Source organism: Balaenoptera ricei, chromosome 15 (genome assembly GCF_028023285.1).
Source record: "Balaenoptera ricei isolate mBalRic1 chromosome 15, mBalRic1.hap2, whole genome shotgun sequence".
Lineage (NCBI taxonomy): Eukaryota > Metazoa > Chordata > Mammalia > Artiodactyla > Balaenopteridae > Balaenoptera > Balaenoptera ricei.
The window spans coordinates 71866707-71887322 of NC_082653.1; the positions used below are offsets into that span (position 1 = coordinate 71866707).

The 20616-nt window shown below is 45.1% G+C and overlaps 1 protein-coding gene across 6 annotated transcripts in view; it reads left to right on the forward strand.

Moving 5' to 3' along the window:
* The window catches only part of KATNIP (katanin interacting protein), a 192162-nt gene that overhangs the window by 13043 nt on the left and 158503 nt on the right, over positions 1-20616 (forward strand). For all 6 annotated transcript variants that reach the window (XM_059896806.1, XM_059896810.1, XM_059896807.1 and 3 more), the window contains exon 2: positions 7475-7530. In XM_059896806.1, coding sequence (XP_059752789.1) covers positions 7475-7530 — 56 coding nt within the window. The remainder of the gene's footprint in view (positions 1-7474; positions 7531-20616) is intronic.

Consider the following 20616-nt stretch of genomic DNA (forward strand, 5'->3'; position numbering starts at 1 on the left):
CAAAGGAAGAGTGACAGGGATATTGTTTCGGGCTTTCAGAAGACAGGATGTAACTTAAAGGCCCAGAACCAGCCTGGAGGTGCACATGGAGAATTTGAAGAGCAAAATGTGTCTCAGAGCCAATGTTTGTTTACTTGGCTCCCAAACAGTCATGCTCTTTGTCTAATAGATTTCTGTTCTAATGATGATATTTCCTTAAAGAGGTCTCCCTTCCCCCTCCCCAAAAAGGGTCCGTGGCATTGAGATAAGGAAATAACGGGAGGAGTGGGAGATTTTCCCATCTTCTGCCTAGTTGTCTACTAGGTTGGAAACTAGAGGCCTCTTTTGTTGGGCCTGTCCAGAGCTCTAAAAAAATTTTAATTACTTGTCAACATTTAAAGATTAGAAGCTTTCTCATACAACTGGACTTCTCTGGAAAAATCTCACCCAACAAAACTGAGCCCACGTTCCTGCCTGGAAACCTGCAGCCGGAGACAAATAGTGATTCCTCTTTAGGCTGAGCAGGTGCTTGCCAGACTGCCCTGTCCCCACCCTGCCACACGTGTCTCTGCAGAGGCTGTAGGTTCAGGAGGCTGGGATGGGGCTGAAGGTGGGTGTGGGGTGGCGTAGAAAGGCCAGTGGGGCTGGAGCTCTGGCATTCCTGGAGGTGAAGAAGGCGTGCAGGCAGGCAGGCTGCAGGGTGTAGTGAACACGGGATTAGCAGCCAGCTGATGGGTTCTTAACCCCAGTTCTTTCTCTTCGTTGCTCTGTGACCTTGGGCAAGTTACTCTGCTCTTCTGAGCCTCACGGCTTTGTTGTTGCATGTGCTAGTGAGGGAATCCCAAGAACTATCACCTGGGGAGGAACCTGACCATGCCCAGTAAGCACTAGGAAACCACGAGTTCCAGACAAGCCATCTGGACAGGTCTCAATCTTCCTTTCCTTTTTTCTTTTTCTCTTTTTCCTTTCTCATCTTGTCTAGCCGTTTCATAAAGAAAAAAACTTAGCCCTCAAGTAAACGAGCAGGTCACCACCAGCCTACTGGCTTAGCTCAGAAACTGTTGTTCCAATGTCCAGAAACCATATTTTGTCATCATTTCATTCTTAACTCTCACACATTACAGACTGATCTCTTAAAAGAAGGCAGCTTTTCCTCCGAAAATACTGTGTCCTTTCGAGCAAGCTTCGGGGTCCTGAGGTCCATGGAGGCTACTCTTGTCTCCCTCCAGCAGACCACACCCTTGGACCTTAGGTGGGAGTGTCCACAGCGTGTGGTAGAGCCTGGAACACAGACAAGTCTGACTCCGGAGTCCCCACTTAGCCCTTGGAAACAAAGAAACACCCAACATTTCTTGTTACACACAACCTTGGTTTTCTGAAATATGTATAATTATGAATACATCATTGGTCATCATTAAAGTAAAAGATTTGAAAATATATAAAAGAGAAAAATGAAGCTGATACTATCTACATTACAGGGTTTTGTAAGTATAATCACATCAAATAAGATAATGCATGTAAATCCTTTAGCAAATTGCCTGATGCATAGTAGCTACCATTATTTTTATTGTTATGTAGGATTTAGAATAATAATGTGAAAGAATGAGGGAGGAATAAATTGGGGATTTGAAAAAAAAAAAAAAAAAAATCGGAACCAGCCCTTTTGGACATTTAATGTTTTAAGTTTATTTTAGTTTCTTGAGTAGGAAATAGTTCCAACTAAATCATTCAAAAATAAAAACAATATAAAAAGTTTACATTGAGAAGTCGCTCTTGTGCATGTGCCTTCCAGGTGTACAAACAGAACCAATATGAGCATATATTCTTTTTTTTTTTATAAGTTCATTTGTACCATTTTTTTCTAGAGAAATCTGTTTTTATAGGTGTTTTTTGTTTTTTTTAAAATTTATTTTATTTATTTATTTTTGATTGCATCTGGTCTTTGTTGCTGCACGCAGGCTTTCTCTAAGTTGCGGCGAGCAGGGGCTACTCTTTGTTGTGGTGCGCGGGCTTCTCATTGCGGTGGCTTCTCTTGTTGCGGAGCATGGGCTCTAGGTGCACGGGCTCAGTAGTTGTGGCTCACAGACTCTAGAGCGCAGGCTCAGTAGTTGTGGCGCATGGGCTTAGTTGCTGTGTGGCATGTGGGATCTTCCCGGACCAGGGATCGAACCCATGACCCCTGCATTGGCAGGCGGATTCTTAACCACTGTGCCACCAGGGAAGTCCCAGGAGCATATATTCTTATTTTCCCTCTTTCATAGAGGAAAAAATTGCATACTACGTCAACTTTCTCCCCCTTGAGTTCATTTAACATATGGTCATATTATCAGCTTGCCATTCTTTCACCCAGTATTCCATTCCATTGTGTGGATCCACCATATTTATTCAGCCAGTCCCCACTGTGATAGACTTATAGGTCACTTCTAATATTTTCCATTGCAAATTATGATGCAGTGAATACCTTGTGCATGCATTTGTTTCCTGTTTGTGGAGGTATTTCTTCCCGGTAGATTCCTAGAAGTGATATTGCTAGCTTAAAGGGATACTGCCAAAAGCCTTTTTGAAGATATTGCCAAAATCCCCTCCACAGAGCCTGTATCATTTTATATTTCTCCCAGCAGTGCTCGAAAATGCCTGCTTCCCAGATCTTGCCAACAGTATATTGTCCAACCTCTGGATTTTTGCCAATCCAATGGGTAAGATTAAGTGTCATCTCTGGGATATTTGCCATTTGAATTAAATTACATAGATATATAAAATGAGAACAGGGTGAGCCCTTATATTTGGACCGCAGAAGAAATAAACTCATTTTAGTAACCTAGTAGAAGCACCATCACCCCAGTTGGGAGAAACAAGTTCTTCATTTAAAACTCCTTTTTGATGGGGAGGTCCCTGCATAGTCTTGGATTTCCATTGAGTCGCCTTTATTCTCCAAAGCCCAACCCTGCTTGCCAAGGCTGAGCATTGTACCTGAGTGGATGGGAGTGAGTGTCTAATGCCAACCTGCCTTTCCACATTTGGTATTTAATGGCAGTTTTCTGGCTAATGGGGAACTCCCATCTTCCTTGACCCTTGGGGAATCATTTTGTTCTAATCCCCTTATTAATTACTCTAGGAGTCCAAAGTACATTACATAGCTGCATCACAGAAAGAAATCCTTAAGTCAGACTCCCTCCCTAGCACATGCTGGCCTTCTCAGACTTGTCTTCAACCTGACCGAGGGGCAGTGTAGTCTAGTGGTTAGGAGTGCAGGCTCTGGAGCCAAACTACCCAGATTCAAATCCAGGCTTCTATACTCACTAGCTGTGTGATATTAGGCAAGTTTCCTAACCTCTTTGGGTCTCCATGCCCACCTTGGACAAGTGGGATAATAATAGTACCTATTTCATAAAGTAGCTATAAAGAGTACATGAGTTGATTCATGTACGTAGCCTGGAGCTCAGGGCCTGGCACATAAGAAACCCTGATAAGGTGAGCTCATGTGGTAATGATGATGATGATAATGATGGTGGTGATAGTGATGCTGGTGCTGGTGCTGGTGCTGGTGATGATGGCCACTGGGAGCACACTGAGCCTGACCACCTTCAAGCTACCCTTCTCTGGCCTTGAGCAAGCGGCTCAATCACTCACCCTCAGTTTGTTTCTCATTTCTTCATTGGTTTGTTCCAATGGGAATAGCTCTGTCCACCTAAAACAAGAGTCAGCAAACTACAGCCTGGGCGCCATATCTGGCTTGCTGCCTGTTTTTGTGAATAAAGTTTTATTGGAACACAGCCACACCCATTTGTTTACATATTGTCTATGGCTGTTTTCATGCTCTAATGGCAGAGTTGAGTAGTTGCACCAGAGACCTTATAACCTCATGACTTTATGGTCTATAAACTAAAAAAATATTTACTCTCTGGGCCTTTACAGAAAAAGTTTATTGACCCCTGATCTAAAGGAGTGTCTGTGAGGATGCAGAAGATGAAGCCCGTGCATAGAACCTGGACCATAGCAGGTGTCCGGTACAGTGGAGCTATATCAACTAAGCATTTAAGCTTCAGGAACTCAGTGCCTGGTTCTTGCCACCACCCCCCCCTGCCCCCCCCCCCCCGCTGCCCTCTCCTCCTACCCCAAGATAAAAAACAGAGGGAATAATTACAATATCGATAGCTTAATTAGAAATACCATAAAATTATATTTTGCATATGTATTTTACCATGTACCATGCATTTCCAAATGCACCAAATATTACACATGCACATTAGTCAACAACAGTGGATATAAAATCTGTGTCCTGGAGCCTGTACTTTACAGGAGGTTTAAGGCTCTTTTTCAAGGGGAATTTTGACGCTGATTTTCCCGTGCCTGAGGACTTCAGAAGCTAACATCCAAGGAAGACACAACTTCCCTCTAAATGGTAGTGATGAATATTATTATCTGCAGCCAGAGCAAAGTAAAACTTAAGTGTCAGAATCTTCTAACCACTGAAAATTAATCCTAAGTGCAGATAAAATCTCTCCGAAATCCTAAGTGGGAGACCGGTATTATATTTACAACAATTCAATGCAGTCACTTTTTCTTTTCCCCAGGCACACATCTGTTTTCTAAAGTGAGGTGTACACGTGGTATTTACATTTGACCTTATTTATTGTTTCCTGGCTGAAGCTGGCAGGTCACCTTGCAAAATGCAGAGGAACACCCCCTTAATTTTGCAAGCAGCATATATTGATATTAATGTCACCTTCTTACCCCTCCCTAAGTCGTTGTGAGGATAAAATGAGATCTAGGTAGGAAGCTAGCTACTCAGAGAAGCTAAGTGCAGTAGACAGGCACAGTGTAACCTGTTCCTTCTGTCCTTGGGGAGAAGGAGTCGTCGTCTCCACATCGAGCTACCTGGAGGAGAGAGGGGCTCAGTGGGGTGAGGACAGAGGCATTCAATAACAAATGTGCATAATTAGAGTGAATTATCTTCATTAGAAAATAAGCAAATTATTTTCCAATTTAATGAATAAAGGAGCTTCTAATTAACTCCAGTAGAGAGATTTGCTTGCAAATTTCAGTGGTTAAGCTCTCTGTTCTTTGTATTAATATTTTCTTTTTATGGCTCACCTGAATCTTTTTTTTTTTACTGTTCTTTATTGGTATAAAAGAACTTTCGAGATGGAAAGCAAACCCAGAGGTGATTCAGTCTAATCCTCATTTTAAAAAAATAGGAAGAAAATATGGCCCATAGAGAACCTGTTGGATCTTGTGAGTTATCTAAGATCTCATAACTGGTCAGCGATCCACTGGACTGGATCCCCAGGCATGTGTCTGACCAGAACAGGAAGGGCCTAAGCCAGACTCTGGGGTCTGCCGTGTTCTCCCCGAACTAGCACTGTTTCCCTCCTGCTCCCTACCCTTGCTCTGGGCTTTTCTTGGCTCTGCTGACGTCTTACTTGCCTCAACACTACTTCTGCTGCTAGAACACCCTGGCCTGTCAGCACAGCATTCCTGCCCTCCAGTCTGCTCTGTGCCCTTCCAGCTCCAGACCCACCTCCCAGCTCCTGGCTCTGCATTGCGTGGCCTACTACCTGGTATGTCATCCTCTCTGGTCGACCTTAGGGCCTACCCTGAGGCCTTGACTGACAGCCAGAGCTGGTGTGGATAAGGGTTTGGGGGAGCTGTCCAACCAAGCTCCTGCCCTAGAGCATCAGGGATCAGGAGGTCGGGATAAAATTGACATAACAACTCGGATCACCTGATCCCTAAATCCCGGTTTTTTTTTTGTTTGTTTGTTTGTTTTTTTAGTTAATAAACTTTATTTTATGGAGCAGATTTAGGTTCATAGCGAAATTGAGTGGAAAGTACAGAGAGTTCTCGTATACCCCCTGTCCACATATGTAAATCCTCTCCCACTATCGACATCCCCCATCACAGTGGTATCTTTTCCTGGGCTCTTTTTCATCTTTAAACCCTAGCTTCTTTGTCTTAAGGCAAAAAAAAAAAAAAAAAAAAAAAAAAAGGCAACAAACACACACACACAGAGAACCTAATCTAAGTGGGTGTCTGTGGAACACAAAGGCAAGCATGCAGTTGGTTTCAGATCTGTTCATTCTGTCTTGGCATTCTGTGTTAGTCTGTCCCCAAGGCCAGTGGCTGGCGGCTGCTCACACATGGAGGGAGCCCTGCTCCGGCCCTCTGTCCTCTCTCTCTCTCAGAATCAATTTCAGTGTTAGGGGCTGGGATTCTGATTGGCTGCAACTGCATCAAGGGCCCATACCCAGTGCAGCATATGAAGTTCAGGGTATGGGGTCATGTACAGTCGTGGCTGCCACAGGACCCCACCGTGGGGCTGGGGAGGAAGAAAAGAGAGAAGGGAGCAGTCTAGGGTGTCATTATGAGCTGAGCAGATACCCTCAAAGATGTCTACCATACCATGATACTGTACAACCCGGGGTCTCCTATAAATAGCTGCCTCTTTTCTACATCCTCTTATGTATTGGCCCAAAGTTTGGCCAGTGCCAGAAGTTCATCTTTGGACCTTTGCTCTTTCCCTTATTCTCACTTTTTTGGAAAGAGCATCATCCCTTGACCTGAGCTTTATCACTGGCTGTGAGCCCCTCTGCATCCCCCTCACGTGTGGACCCACTGCAAGTGACCACATCCAAAGACAAACGTCTTTCCTCTCAGATTCGGTCCCCATCTCTCGCCTCTCAATAAGTCATCACTAAGCCTTTTTGTTCCTGCCTTCAGAGTGCTCCTGGCTAATGGGACATATGGTTGTGGCACTCTAAAAAATAGCCACCCGAGAGTGAAGCTGGACGATTTGGGAGACACACTGACAACGTGCAGTGAGACTCGCATCTTATGTTTTAAAACCAAGGCGATCCATTAATTTCCCATCAAGGATTCCTTTTATAATGGACACTTCCATCGAAGTTGTAAAAACTGCACTTGGAACAGCGTATTTAAACATTCTGATGTCGATCTGTGAAATGTATGCATAACTTCAATGTTAGTTTTCTAGTTTTCCGAGAAAAGCAACAATTCTCTCTGAAATTGCCCCATTATGTGAAATGCAGGTGATTACTGCTAATTCACATCTGCACCAGCACCTATGTGGTGAGTTTGGGGGTTTGGTGCAGCGTATTGGCACACACTCATCAAAGGTTATGTGTATGTGCACAGTGGAAGGCATTTTATATAACTCCAATTTAATAAAAATGTAATTTGACTGGGAAAAACTAGTCTGTCAGCCCTTGCAGAGTGCAGATAATGTTCCAGATTAGAGTGGAGGCTTTGTTCATTATAGTCAAATAATATGAGTGTGTGAATTACCATTTCATTGCCGTTGGTCTATTTCAAGAGTATGCCATTTTCCCATTATCATAATAGGCTACATTTTCTTAAAATCACTTGATTGTGATTGGTCCCATCTATTCGGTTTGCAAATAAAAAGCTTTTGTGGTGATAAACTAGCTGTTTTAAAACAGCCTTAATCTCTGTTTCTGCTTTTGAACTGCTACAGGTCAGACTCTGCAGAAGGCTGAGAGAAGCCGGTCCTGCTCTCGGGAGAAAAAGGAGGTAAATGAGTCACTGGGGAGGGCAGGTGGGAGGCAACTCTATTTAAAGAGACCTGAGGGAGTGGGCTGGTGATTAAGTATCCCTGGATCTCTTATTCTTTTCTCTCATTCTCAACTGGAGTTATCAACCCAGTGTCACTTATAGTAATAATCTCTTACTGAATGTATCAGTTAGCTTTGGCTGTGTAACAAGTCACCCAGATTTTAGTGACTCAAAACAACCACAGATTTAGTTCATGATTCTGAGGGTCAGCCATCTGGGCTTAGCTTCCCCAGACAGTTCTGCTGATGGGCCAGGCTCTGCTGACTTCAGCTGGGCTCACTTACGCATCTGCAGTTAACAGGGGTGTTGCCCTGGGGCTGCCTGAACATCAGTTAGGGTGCTTTAGTTCTCCTCCAATGTTCTCCCATCCTCCAGCAAGCCAGCCAGGTTTGTTCACATGGGGGCTCAGGGGTTCAAGAGCATGAGATTGGAAGACGCAGGAACTCCTGAGCTCTAGGCTCAGCACTGGCATGGTGTCACTTCTGCCACTTTCTGTTCTTTAAAGCAAATCACAAGGTCAATAATTCAGGTTCAAGGGGTGGGGGAATAGGCCTCACCTCTTAATGGGAAGAGCTACAAAATATTGAAATTTACCACATTCTTGAAATTTACCACTCTTGAAATTTTTTGAAATTTACCACACTGAGCCCACCTGCGCCGTGCTGGGCCCCAGGGCCGGGACTAAGGGATGGATGAGAGACAGTCCTTGACTCAGGGTGTGCGCAGCGTAGTTGGAAGGGATGTGCGATGAGATCATTACAATACAGTGTGAAAGTGCCAGTACAGGGAGAGAAGGCCAAGAGTGGGATTTCAATACGGAAAAAGGGTCACCTGCCTCTGCCAGTGGTATCAAGAGAGGCTTTGCAGAAAAGCGGATGTAAAGACCAACTCTTGAGGGTGAGTAGTTTTCCAGGCCAAGTAAATAGCATGGTCAAACGCAGAGAGGTGGGACTTCCCTGGTTGCACAGTGGTTAAGAATCCGCCTGCCAATGCAGGGGACACGGGTTTGAGCCCTGGTCCGGGAAGATCCCACATGCCGTGGAGCAACTAAGCCTATGTGCCACAACTACTGAGCCTGCGCTCTAGAGCCTGCGTGCCAGGACTACTGAAGCCCATGTGCCTAGAGCCCGTGCTCCGCAACAAGAGAAGCCATCCCAATGAGAAGCCCATGCACCACAACGAAGAGTAGCCCCTGCTCGCCACAACTAGAGGAAGACCGCCCGCAGCAACAAAGACCCAACGTAGCCAAAAATAAATAAAAATTTTTTAAAAATTAAATTTATTAAAAAAAAGTAACCAAGAGTGGGGACCAGTCCCCCTAGGCCAGGAATGAATTGTTTAAACCTGAGGCCTTTGGTTGCAGAATGACAGCATCCGATTTATCCACATTAAGAAATTCTCTGGAAAAGTGATGGAGCAGGGCAGCCGGTAACTAGCAGAGATACTTTTTCCCTCCCCTCATCTCTCTCCTTGGCAACAGGACTCCCCTAATTGCCGCTTTCCCAGCTACTCCCATCATGCCAGTCGCCCGAGAGCATTTCAGATCACTCTTCTGAAAAATGCTTGAATGAGGGAAAAGGGAGAGTGGGGTTGTTTATCACAACATCCGAGTTTAACCCTGAAAGATATTTAAAATGGTTTCAGGCCCTCTGAAAAAGAGTGCTTTCTTAACAAGGCTTTTGTTTGGTTAGAAAAACAAGAGAAAGAAACTAATAGCAAGCTGCCAGGATGCTCATCTTGATATATTATAACATGCCTTTCCACCCACCTCCTCTTTCCACATCCTTCCCCCCGTCGTCTGTGAAATCTGCACTTCCTGATACTCTGTGCTTACACAGGATGCCAGGTATAGAGGAAGCTTTGTCTTTATGAAAGGCAAGGAAAAGACAAGCTGGTTAGAACAAACAGACAAGGACACTCATCATGTTCCTTCGGAGGTAGGGTATACAGGCCAGCTCACACCTTGGCAGGTGGATGTGCAGTTTCCATCCTGGGTGGGGATTGGGTACCATCCTGCATGGTCGTGGGCCAGCACAGCAAAGGGAGGATGGGAAGCTGTTCTCAGTGAGCTTGCCAGGCCACATTCAGCCCAAAGATGTGTTTTATTTGGCCCATACCCTACTACAGTTGTTAAAAATTAGGCAGCTGCATTCAAAAATTAGGAGATTTCACATAAAAATGCAGACTTCTTGCTTCTCTGAAAAAATGGAGAATGACAACACTGAGTCCTTCCTTATTCCTATAAGGCAACAGTGGGCAATGGCTTCTGATGAGGACATGTCCCCCTTTTGATGGGACCCTCCCTGTCGCCCCCGACCCCCCACCCGCTCAACAGCAAGCAGGTATTAGCACCCACATGATGCCAGGCCCTGTGCTGGGTGCTTGATGTCAGCGGTTCACAAATGTTGCAGCACGTTAGAATCACCTGGGAGCTGTTAAATACCCCCATGTCCAGGCCTCTTTCCAAACCAGTTAAATCAGAATGTCTGGGGGTGTGACCCAGGCATCAGAATTTTTTAATCCTCCCAAGTGGTTCCGATGTGCAGCCATGGATGAGAACCAGCGTTTTACGGGTTATTAAGTAACCCCTGGTTCTCAGTGCTTCCCCACGCACAGCATGCCTGCCCTGCACCAAGGATGCTTCGGTTCTCAAGCCCTGTCACAGACACAGACAGGCACAGATCATAGCAGAGAATGACAGCCAGCACAGAGGAGACCCAGTTAAAGCCCCAGCGGGTGCTGGAGGAGAGAGAGAAGACTTCCTGGAAGAGGCGGCTTTAACCGAGGCTTTGGAAGGGTTAGTCATTTCTGAAAAAATGTATCTTTGATGGTTGGCTTGAAGTCGGTAGATACTTTTGAGGTAGCTGGTAAAAGTATTCTCCACTTCTTCTCTAGCAAGAATTCACTGCCTGTGGAGATTATATAGTGTTTATGGCCCTTGATCATAAATTATTAATGGTTTTGAAATCATGGTCATTGTAGTTTACTCAAAAATCATTAGAAAGTAAATTTATCATACAGTGTTAAAAAAAACAAAAACCAGGAAACCACAGTGGAGGAAGAAATCTTTATTCATCACCCCCCCCCACTAGGGTCCACACTGATGGCCATGGCACCTTGGGGCTCACAGACATGGCGCTGGGGACATGTTCTCCTACTGCACAGAGGCACGCAGGCCCCAGGCAACTCTCTGAATTAGTGCCCACAATGGACTTGTCAGGTGACCTTGGACGAGTCTCTTGACCCCTCACACCTGATTTGGTAATTCCCACCTTGGAGACTCAGTATACAGAGTCAAGGCAGTAATAAATTGCCTAGCATAGCACATAGTAAACATTCCGTAAATGTTAGTTGCTACATAATTGTAATCATTCCTTAGAGTGTCTAGAATTTAGCAGAGAGACAGTCACGGCCTTGGACGGAAAAGGCAGCACAATTTCACTTAGTACTGAAGGGGTCTCCCTTGCTCCAGCTGCACTTTAGGCTGATTCCAGCCGTCCAGGCTTCTGGCTATGCGCCCCCAGGCAAGTGAGCCCCAGGCAGGCTAGCTCTGGGGCCTCCACTGTATACCACTTTGAAGGCCTTCTGTGATCATGGACTGCCTCCTTGTACAGCTGATAGGAGATTCTGCAAAATGCTCCTGATGGCACACTCCTCTGTTGAGCTCACTTTGTAAAGGACTGCAAAAGTCATTTAACTCAACCACCTAGAAAATGTTAAGCCTTCCCTTTGCACGCACGCATAAGCGTACACACGTGCACGTGCACACATGTGAACACTTCCTGCTATTAAGCAGAGCCTTGTGGTGCAAGGACTAGAGAGGCCTTTCATCTTGCCAAGCAAAGGAGGAGACTGGGTTCTCAGGGGAACACAGCAAAGGAGGGAAGCCAGGATCCAGGGTGCCTCCAGGGATGGGGCTATCCCAACAACCTCTCCGTGTGCCGCCACGGACACGCCTCTGCTCCCCTCTGGTCCCTCCCTGTACCTCGTTGTCGTCTTTATGCTCCTCTCTCCCAGCTGTTCGTTCCTTCTTTCAGCTCAGAGGCCAGAGAGAGAGTCTGATCAACCTGGCTAATCGATGCTAAAGGGCATTGAGGGGGTACAGTACTCTTGACATTAGCCCCCCGGTTGCCCGCCCAAGAGACAACCATTGAAATCAATTTCTTGTGTCCTTCCAGAAATATTCTATCTATCCCCTCTGCCCTTACCTCTACCCCCTGCCTTTTAACACAATGATAGCATGCAATACACATTGTTCTGGATTTTTCTTTTCACTTAACAACATGTCTTAGAGAACATTCTATAGTACAAATCTCATCCATTCTTTCTTTTTTTTTTTTTTTTTTTTAATTTATTTGGCTGCGCCGGGTCTTAGTTGTGGCAGGCAGGATCTAGTTCCCCAGCCAGGGATTGAACCCGGGCCCCCTGCATTGGGAGTGTGGAATCTTAACTGCTGGACCACTAGGGAAGTCCCTCATCCATTCTTTTTTATGGCTACCTAGTACTCCACTGTGAATCCACAGAAACACAATCCTTTATATGAAATCTTTGGGGCCAAATGTGTTTCATTTTTTTAGAATTTAGAAAGTAATACCATCCCAGTATGGCCTGGGTCAGCACTCTATAATCAAATATGTTAATATATCTGTAGGAAAATAAGAATATTCATACTATGTGGGGTAAATCAAGACTTTAAATTTCATGTCAGTTCAAATCTGGTTTTGCTTCTAAAAAAATGACATATAAAGGATCGTGGACCTGTCCATAAATACATGAGTAGTTCCCGGTTAATGACTAATCTAGGCTATCAATAGTCTTCTGCTACTATAAGAGTACTGGAAAGAATATTCTAGAGCAGGCATCTCGGTGCACTTGGGCAGGAATAGCCAAAGGTTAATTCTTGCAAATAGAATTAAGGGATCACAGGGGATATGCTTTTTTAGATGAGCGTTTCTGATTTGTTTTGTAGCAGTGCACGAGAGGGGCAGAGTTTTTTGTTCCAAGACACCTGGTAGCATTCTGGCCAGATTCAAGTGTGGCTACCGTTGGCTGAGGCACCCACACTCAGTGGCCTCTGCTGTAGTTCTCCAGCCCGCTTTCCTCAGCAGGGAGTGGGAGCAGGGCATTGTCCTGAGAAGGACTTGGGGACATGTCCAGCACCTCGATTTCTGAATGCCATCTCTCATGGGCCCTCAACTCCAAGCACCTGTCTTGGCCAATTGCAGGAGGCCAATGGGACTGGTGACTCTTCTTGTAAGCTTCGGACCCCACTAGCCTGGAGACCCTCCCCTTTCCTCATTTCAGTTCTCAGTGTTCTTGCAGCTTCAGTCTCCTGGGGGAATCAGGAGCTGCCCCTTGCATATTTACAGATCTCCACTGCTTTGTTTAAAATGCTAAAAAAAAAAAAATTTTTTAAAAAGGAAGGGAGAGAAAAAAAGACAATGTAAGCGGATGGTGCTGCATTACAAGAGCCTGTCTGATGTGACAGCCGACATTCCAAATCTCCACTTTTCCTGGAAAAAGTTCACATTTCTGGGCAGAGAAGAACTAAATCCATTTTACATCCAACTGCCAAATGTGTTCCCAGTTGTGAAGTTACCGTTGTCAGTTTTTTTGCTTCTTTTGCTCTTGGTCTCCATTGCTTTGAGAACTTGGACAAGTGGGGCCCCTGGTGACATGAACAGCTTCTGATTTCTGCAGGGCAGGGCAGTCACATGGCAGGGTTTGAAGCAGCGTAGCCAAGTGAGCCCTGGAACCAAACAGTCTGGATTCTTAGGCTCGTGCCATCACTTGGGCAAGATACCTAACCTGTCTGTGACTTGACTTCCTCTTCTAAAGAGTAGGGATAATATAGGGAATCCCTGGTGGCACAGTGGTTAAAAATCCACCTGCCAATGCAGGGGACACGGGTTCGAGCCCTGGTCCAGGAAGATCCCACATGCCGCGGAGTAACTAAGCCCATGGGCCACAACTACTGAAGCCCACACGCCGAGAGCCTGGGCTCCGCAGCAAGAGGAGCCACCGCAATGAAAAGTCCGTGCACTGCAGTGAAGAGTAGCCCCCGGTCGCCACAACTGGAGAAAGCCCGCACGCAGCAACGAAGACCCAACACAGCCAAAAACAAATAAATAAATAATAAAATAAAAATTAAAAAAAAAAAGAAAAAAGAGAGTAGGGGTAATATAGAAGCTGCAGCCTAGGGGTGAGGTAAGGATTCAATGAGCTGATGCGTGTAAAGTACCTTGAACAGTGCCTGGCACTTACTAGGAACTCGATGAGTGTTGAGTATTATAATTTAGGACTGGTATTATAATTAGTATTATATTGAGGGCAAAATGGCTTGTTAATCCCTTCCGAGTCGGAAGGGGATGAGAACTCTTTTTAAGAAAAAGCAGGACACGGATTGGGCCATGGTTCCTCACCCCTTCGGTGTGATGGAACAGCACATAATCCCTCCTGTGAGAATTACCTTGCCCTTGAATCACCACCTACTCCCAGACCCCTGCAATCAGGCTGGGAGCTGCAGGAAACGTGTATACAGATGCCGTGCCCGTAACCCAAGTTGAACAACAGCAAGGCCAAGACTTGAGCTTCGAAAAGCAAAGAGAATCAATTTCTGATAAAATGCCAGGGAGGAGACTGACATGTCTGAAACCTTCCTGGTATCAGCTGAGCTTCCGGCAGAAGATTAAACTCGGGGGAAAAAAAACCCATCAGAGAGCTGCAATTTGTGACCAGAAGGAGATAATGTTGACAGCCTCTTCCTCCTGAGTCGGTTTTGGATAAGCATTGTGCCCTTCACCAGAGCATCATCAAAGTTTCCTGTATCCTCAGATCTTAGGCATGAAATTGCCCTGAGTCTCCCTTCACCTCTCCACCGCCCCCCCAGATCACTTTATAGAATACAGAATATGATTAGAAAAAAGAATGATACTATCTAAAGGAAGAAGGTTCCTGCAAATTACTGATGAAAGGTATGTGTCCTGGGTGAAAATGCGCCCGTAGAATTGTTCCTCAGTCTGGGGACACCTCTGGAGGAGCAGAACAAGGGCTGTAAGAGTGTCAGGGCACCTGGGCTCCAGTCCTGAGTCACCGTGGCTGACAGTAGGCACACTCACTCTCCCCGCTCTGGGCCTCCATTTCCTCTGTGACTACTCTGGGTCTGATAAGAGCCGATGGTCCTGTGAACTTCAACTTCATTAGGGTTCACAAGCTGTGTCTCTTAGGCTCTGTTCAAGTGATAGAAGCCTTCCTCAAACCAGTGTCAGCAAAAAAGGGAATCCGTTGCCTCACCTAGCTGTAAAGTTCAGGGGTGGACCACGTCAGGAATGGGTGGATCCAGGTGCTCTGGCTCAGTCCTTCTGACCCTGCCTTCTTCTAAGACGTGGCCATTCTCCAGCTTCTGGTCCTGCTCAGTGTAAACTGGCCACTGGAAGCACCAGGCCGACTGCATAGATGCTGGATAGCTCACGGGTGCAGGGGTGCGGTGGGGGGAACCACACAGGCACTGGAGCCAGATAGCCTGGGGTCAAATCCTGACTCATCACTGACCCAAGTGCTTATCTGCCTCTGAGCCTTGGTTTCTTCATATGTAGAATGGAGATGAGAGCAACACCTACCTCTGCCGGTTGTCAGGGATACTCTGAACGGTGCCTGACATGTAGTAAGTGAGTGAGTGACAGAGGCTTCTTCCTCTTCTCTTACTTTTTTCCTGTCATTATTAGAATTCTCTCAGCAATTTCAGCAAAAGAGAGTCCGCACGTTAAGCACATGGTAAGGAAGGGGTGTTTTCCCAAAGTACCATCAAGATCCAATTACCAGAAGAAATGGGAAAGGCTGGTGGGCAGGCAAAGCCAAGCCGCTGTCCATCACCTGGCCACTGTGTAGTGGGTGTGGTAAAGCGGACAAATAGCGCAGTTGTTAAGAATTGCTTTCGGGCTTCCCTAGTGGCGCAGTGGTTAAGAATCCGCCTGCCAGTGCAGGGGACACGGGTTCAAGCCCTGGTCTGGGAAGATCCCACATGCCGCGGAGCAGCTCAGCCCTTGCGCCACAACTGCTGAGCCCGCGCTCTAGAGTCCGTGAGCCACAACTACTGAACCTGTGTGCCACAACTACTGAAGCCCGTGCACCTAGAGCCTGTGCTCCACAACAAGGGAAGCCACTGCAATGAGAAGTCCATGCACCGCAGCAAAGAGTAGCCCCTGCTCCCCACAACTAGAGAAAGCCCACGCACAGCAACAAAGACCCATTGCAGCCAAAAATAAATAAATAAAATAAATACATTTATTAAAAGAAAAAGGAATTGCTTTCACGTCCATGATCACAGTACTCGGTGAGGTAAGCGATAGTATCCTCATCTCGCACGTGAGGAATGTCAGCTCAGAGCAAGGAGGCCACCTGCCCCAGTTAACACAGCAAGCACTGGGCCCAGCTGATCCTGCACGTTCTGTGCACGTGGCAAAGTGGAGGCAGCTGGGGGAGCTTAGGCACGTTTCTTCACCCTTCCCAGACTCAGTTTCTTTAGCTGTAAAATGGGCGTTATCAGTCCTTCCTCCTCAGGTGTCTGAGGCTCAGTGAGGTTGAGGGAGATAAACACGGGACGCCCAGCCCCTCTCAGGACGCCCCTGCCTCTCCCCTGTCGTCCCCATGGGCCCTGCTGCCGGTTCAGAGCTAGACTGGAGGACCCCAGGCTCCTGGGACCATAGAGCTGGACGGGTGAATGGGAGGCTGGGGCAGTGACTGCCAGATAAATGGAAGCCTCGGTTTCCTCACCTGATGAGCTGAGATAGTCTGACACTGACTTCCAGCTAAACGCTGTTAATGATGGCTAGATTCCCATTAGAGGCCAATGAAGAGATTATGTGCCCCTCCCCGCCCCCCACTACGTATTTCAAAACAAAAACTGTGAAATAAGTGTAGGAAAGTTCAACAAAGTTCTCCATTTCTTTTCCCAGGATGACTACTTTGATGCCCTTTTATTGTTTTTTGGTTTTGGTTTTGGTGTTTTTTTGGCTGCGTTGGGTCTTCGTTGCTGCGTGCAGGCTTTCTCTAGCTGCGGTGAGGGGGGGCTACTCTTCGTTGAGGTGCGCGAGCTTCTCATAGCAGTGGCTTCTCTTGTTGTGGAGCACGGGCTCTAGGCGCGTGGGCTCAGTAGTTGTGGTGCACGGGCTTAGTTGCTCGCGGTATGTGGGATCTTCCCGGACCAGGCCTTGAACCCGTGTCTCCTGCCATGGCAGGCGGATTCTTAATCACTGAGCCACCAGGGAAGTCCTGCCTTTATGTTTTTAATATAGAAGCCTAAACTCTTTCAAAAAATTTTCTTTGGGCTGCTCATGCTCTGTTGATGCCCTGGGAGATGGCTTGGCACGTGAGGGACAGAATGGCAAGACTGGTCAAGGGCAGGGAAGGGGTCCAGGTCGGACTGCTTGGGTTTGCATCCTGGTTCTATCTCTTAATTCACTGTGTGGTCTTTGACACTTTACATAACCTCTCTGTGCTTCAGTTTCTGTCTGCAGAATGGAACTGAAAGCATAGTGCCACCTCATGGGGTTGTTGAGAGAATTAAATAATACACATGAAGTATTTAGGACCATACCTGTAAGTGCTGTTTAAATGTATGCTATTGTTATTCAAGTCCCACCACTGGGTCCCCTTCATAGAATGTTCCATCAGCTGGGGTAGCTGGGGCAGGCAGGGTCAGTATAGTTCACATTTGTAGGCATTTACCTCAGTGGGGCCAGCATTAGACATTTTTAATCTCTTTCTGATTCAAGAACTGATGCATGCTGATTGTAGAAAAATAGAAGAAGCAGAAAGCTACAAAAATTAGTCCTTATCCTACCACCTATATAATTACTCTTACTTTTTTTTTTTTTTTTCCCTTCTAGCTTTTCCCTATGCAACTATATATATTTCAGGATTAGGATCATAGTAAGAGACAATTAGAAATGCCTACCTTCTATTATTCTTTATCAGTTTTTTTATTTATTTATTGAGGTATAACATATACAATAAAGGGGATAATCTTTGGCATACAGTTTTGTGAATTTTCATGTATGAATACTCCTGTGTTAGCACTACCCACATCAAAATATGGAACATTCCTAGCAACGCAGGAGACATCTTCATGCCACCTCCCAGTTACTACACCTCTCCAAGAGTAACCACTATCTTGGCTCTAATAGCATAGATTAGTTTTGCCTGTATTTGAACTTCATATAAATGGATTCACAGAGTAAGCACTTTTTTTGTCTTTTGTTTTTGTTAAACATATCTGTGAGATTCATCCATGTTTTTAAATGTATCAGTAATTCACTCTTTACCACTGTGTTATTAAACCTTCAGTTATTCTTTCATTAGAAAAATTAAATTGCAAATTTTTAAAATAATTTAGTTGTCATTATTTTTAAAATTTCAAGTTTGCTCATTAAATAAACTTTGCTCTCAAACATACCCCAACTTAATTCCCCTTTCTAGAAACAACCTATTATCAGTAGGATGTTCATCTTTCTGGGCTTTTTTCTATTTAAACAATTCTAGTCATTGTTTCAGTTGGGAGTGCATTTGGCTGCAAAGAACAGGAAACCCAACTAACAATGGCCTAAACCAGGAATCAGCAAATTTTTTATGTAAAAGGCCACACTGTCTCTGTCACAGCTACTCAACTCTGTCATTGTAGTATGAAAACAGCCATAGTCAATATGTCAATTAATGAGTGTGTCTGTGTTCCAGTAAAACTTTATTGACAAAAATAGGCAGTGGAACAGATTTTCCCTGTGGGGTATAATTTGCTGACCCTTGGCTTAACAACAGGGATTTGTTTGGCTCATGTGGCAAGAAATCTAGAAATAGTCTCATAAGAAAAATCTAATAATTTATACTCCTGCTAAAAATATTTGAGAATGCTGGACTCTCTAAGACCTTGCTAATAGTGGATATTAACAGCCTATGCTATTTTTGCCAGTACTCTTTGTGTTATTCCTGTGTTTTGGGGGGAAATACCTCTGTCTGATCTTCCAGCTCAGTAATTTTCTCTAAAACTGTATCTATTCTGTTCTTCATTGTCTTTTGATTTTTTTTTTATTTTGATGATTAAATATTTTATTCATAATTTCTAATTCTTTTGCATAGTAGGTTGCTCTTGTTTGATGGAGTCAATGTCCTCTCTTATCTCTCTAAGAATATTAAATGTATTTTTAATATCTCTGCTTGCATCGTTATCTCTGTTTCTTTGGTTGTTAGTTCCGTTTGTTGAGTTGGCTCTTCTCTTTCATGGTGTGAGTTTTCCTGGAATGTTTGGTGATTTGTGAATATGTGCTCTTCTATGTACTCTGATCCCCTGTTTTCTCCTCTGTGGATGCTATTTCTTTTTACTCGAATTTGCCGCCAGTGATTGTGGACAGAGGGGTGGAAATTGCCACAAGAAGTGTGATGCTAATAGTTTGTCTTCTGAGCACAGAATCTTCCTTTTCCTTCTGGACACGTCCTGCCTTTCTGTCGCAGAGACCCACAGTCACAGCTCCTACAAGCTGGGTGGATTGAAGGGCCACTTCCTAGCATCCCCACAGGCATTCTCAATCAGTCTGTTTGACCTTTGACCTTAGGCCCCCTCCTCTCCCTGGAGAATGTGTTGCCTCTAGGTTTGGAGCAGCCTAAGACCACCTTCCCCTATCCCAGCAGTCCTTTCTAGCTTCGGATTTGGCCTGTGCTTCTTTTCATTAATCCAGTTCTGTCTGCCATCCATTTCTCAGGAGTTTCTCAACATTTTAAAGCTGCCAGTAGCACCCCTCCATATCTTCCTGTGCTCTTATGAATTTTAAATGGTGTCATTTCTGTGGACTTGGGTGGGAGAGGCTGATGTGTGTATTTGCTCTTGGTCTTCCCAACTTGATTCAGTCTCAAGGTGACTTCTCATTAGAGTTTTCCTCTTCCTGGTCACCTTCATCTGGACAAGTTCATCTTTCTCTAAAAATACACTGTGTCAGAACCAAACTGAATATTCCAACTATGAACAGATCAGTGTAGACTGTGGAGATGGAGTGTACTTTCTAATAAGGACTGGGTTCCAATACTAACTCTGGTCTCTACTATCAATACATTGGTCAAGTCCCTTCACTTCTCTAAGCCTCAGTTTCCTCACCTGTCACATGGGAATAATGATTATAACACCCCCTCATAGGTTAATGAAAGTATCAATTGCAATAGTGTGTCAAGTGTTTAAGGTGGGGCCTGGTACACAGTAGGTGCTGAAACGTGTTAGTTCCCTTCTTCTCTCTGATCCTGACAAAATTTCTAACACACTCGTCATGTTTGCTGTGGTGGTGGCAGTTTTTGGCAGCCACATCACCCCGTTAGCTCATACTGAACACATTAGCTAAAAGCCCTGCCTTTGTCTCGTGAACTTTTCTCAAGCAGACTTTTCCAGTGCCTCTCCTTGTATAGGACCTTTACCTTGGCCATGACGCATTTTATCAACCTTTTCTTGATCCGTCTCTAGCCCGTAGAAATTGATCTGAACCCAGATTCCGTCATCCAGTTTACTCTGTGTGCTGCCCATCTGAATATCATCTGCAGACTTAATAAACAGCCTTCAACAGCCAGATCTGGCCATTGATAAAATTACGGCCTGGGATACGACCAAGGACAGAACCCCATGGCATGCCACCCCTCAGGGGAAGAGTAATTTAGATGACTGGGCAAGATGATTAATTTGTCCAGTTCCTGTAATACTCTGTCCTTGTGGCTTGATTATAATAATAATATTAGCAACCATGTATTGGGTGTTATTTACAGGCCAGGCACTGAGGTAAGCATTTTTCATATATTATCTTTATTTCTTATAACAAGTCTATAAGGTAAGTATTTGTATTACTTAGGACTTAGTCCCTGTTCTGCTAAAGATAGAGTTTATTTTTTTTAAACTATGTTACTTCATTACAAAGCTCTAAAGGGCAGGTGCTTCCCAGAAGCCAAGGGCAGGGATGCATCTGGGTGGCACGATGGCAAAAACGGTGTCAAAAATGGTGAACCAATGCCTGGGGCCCC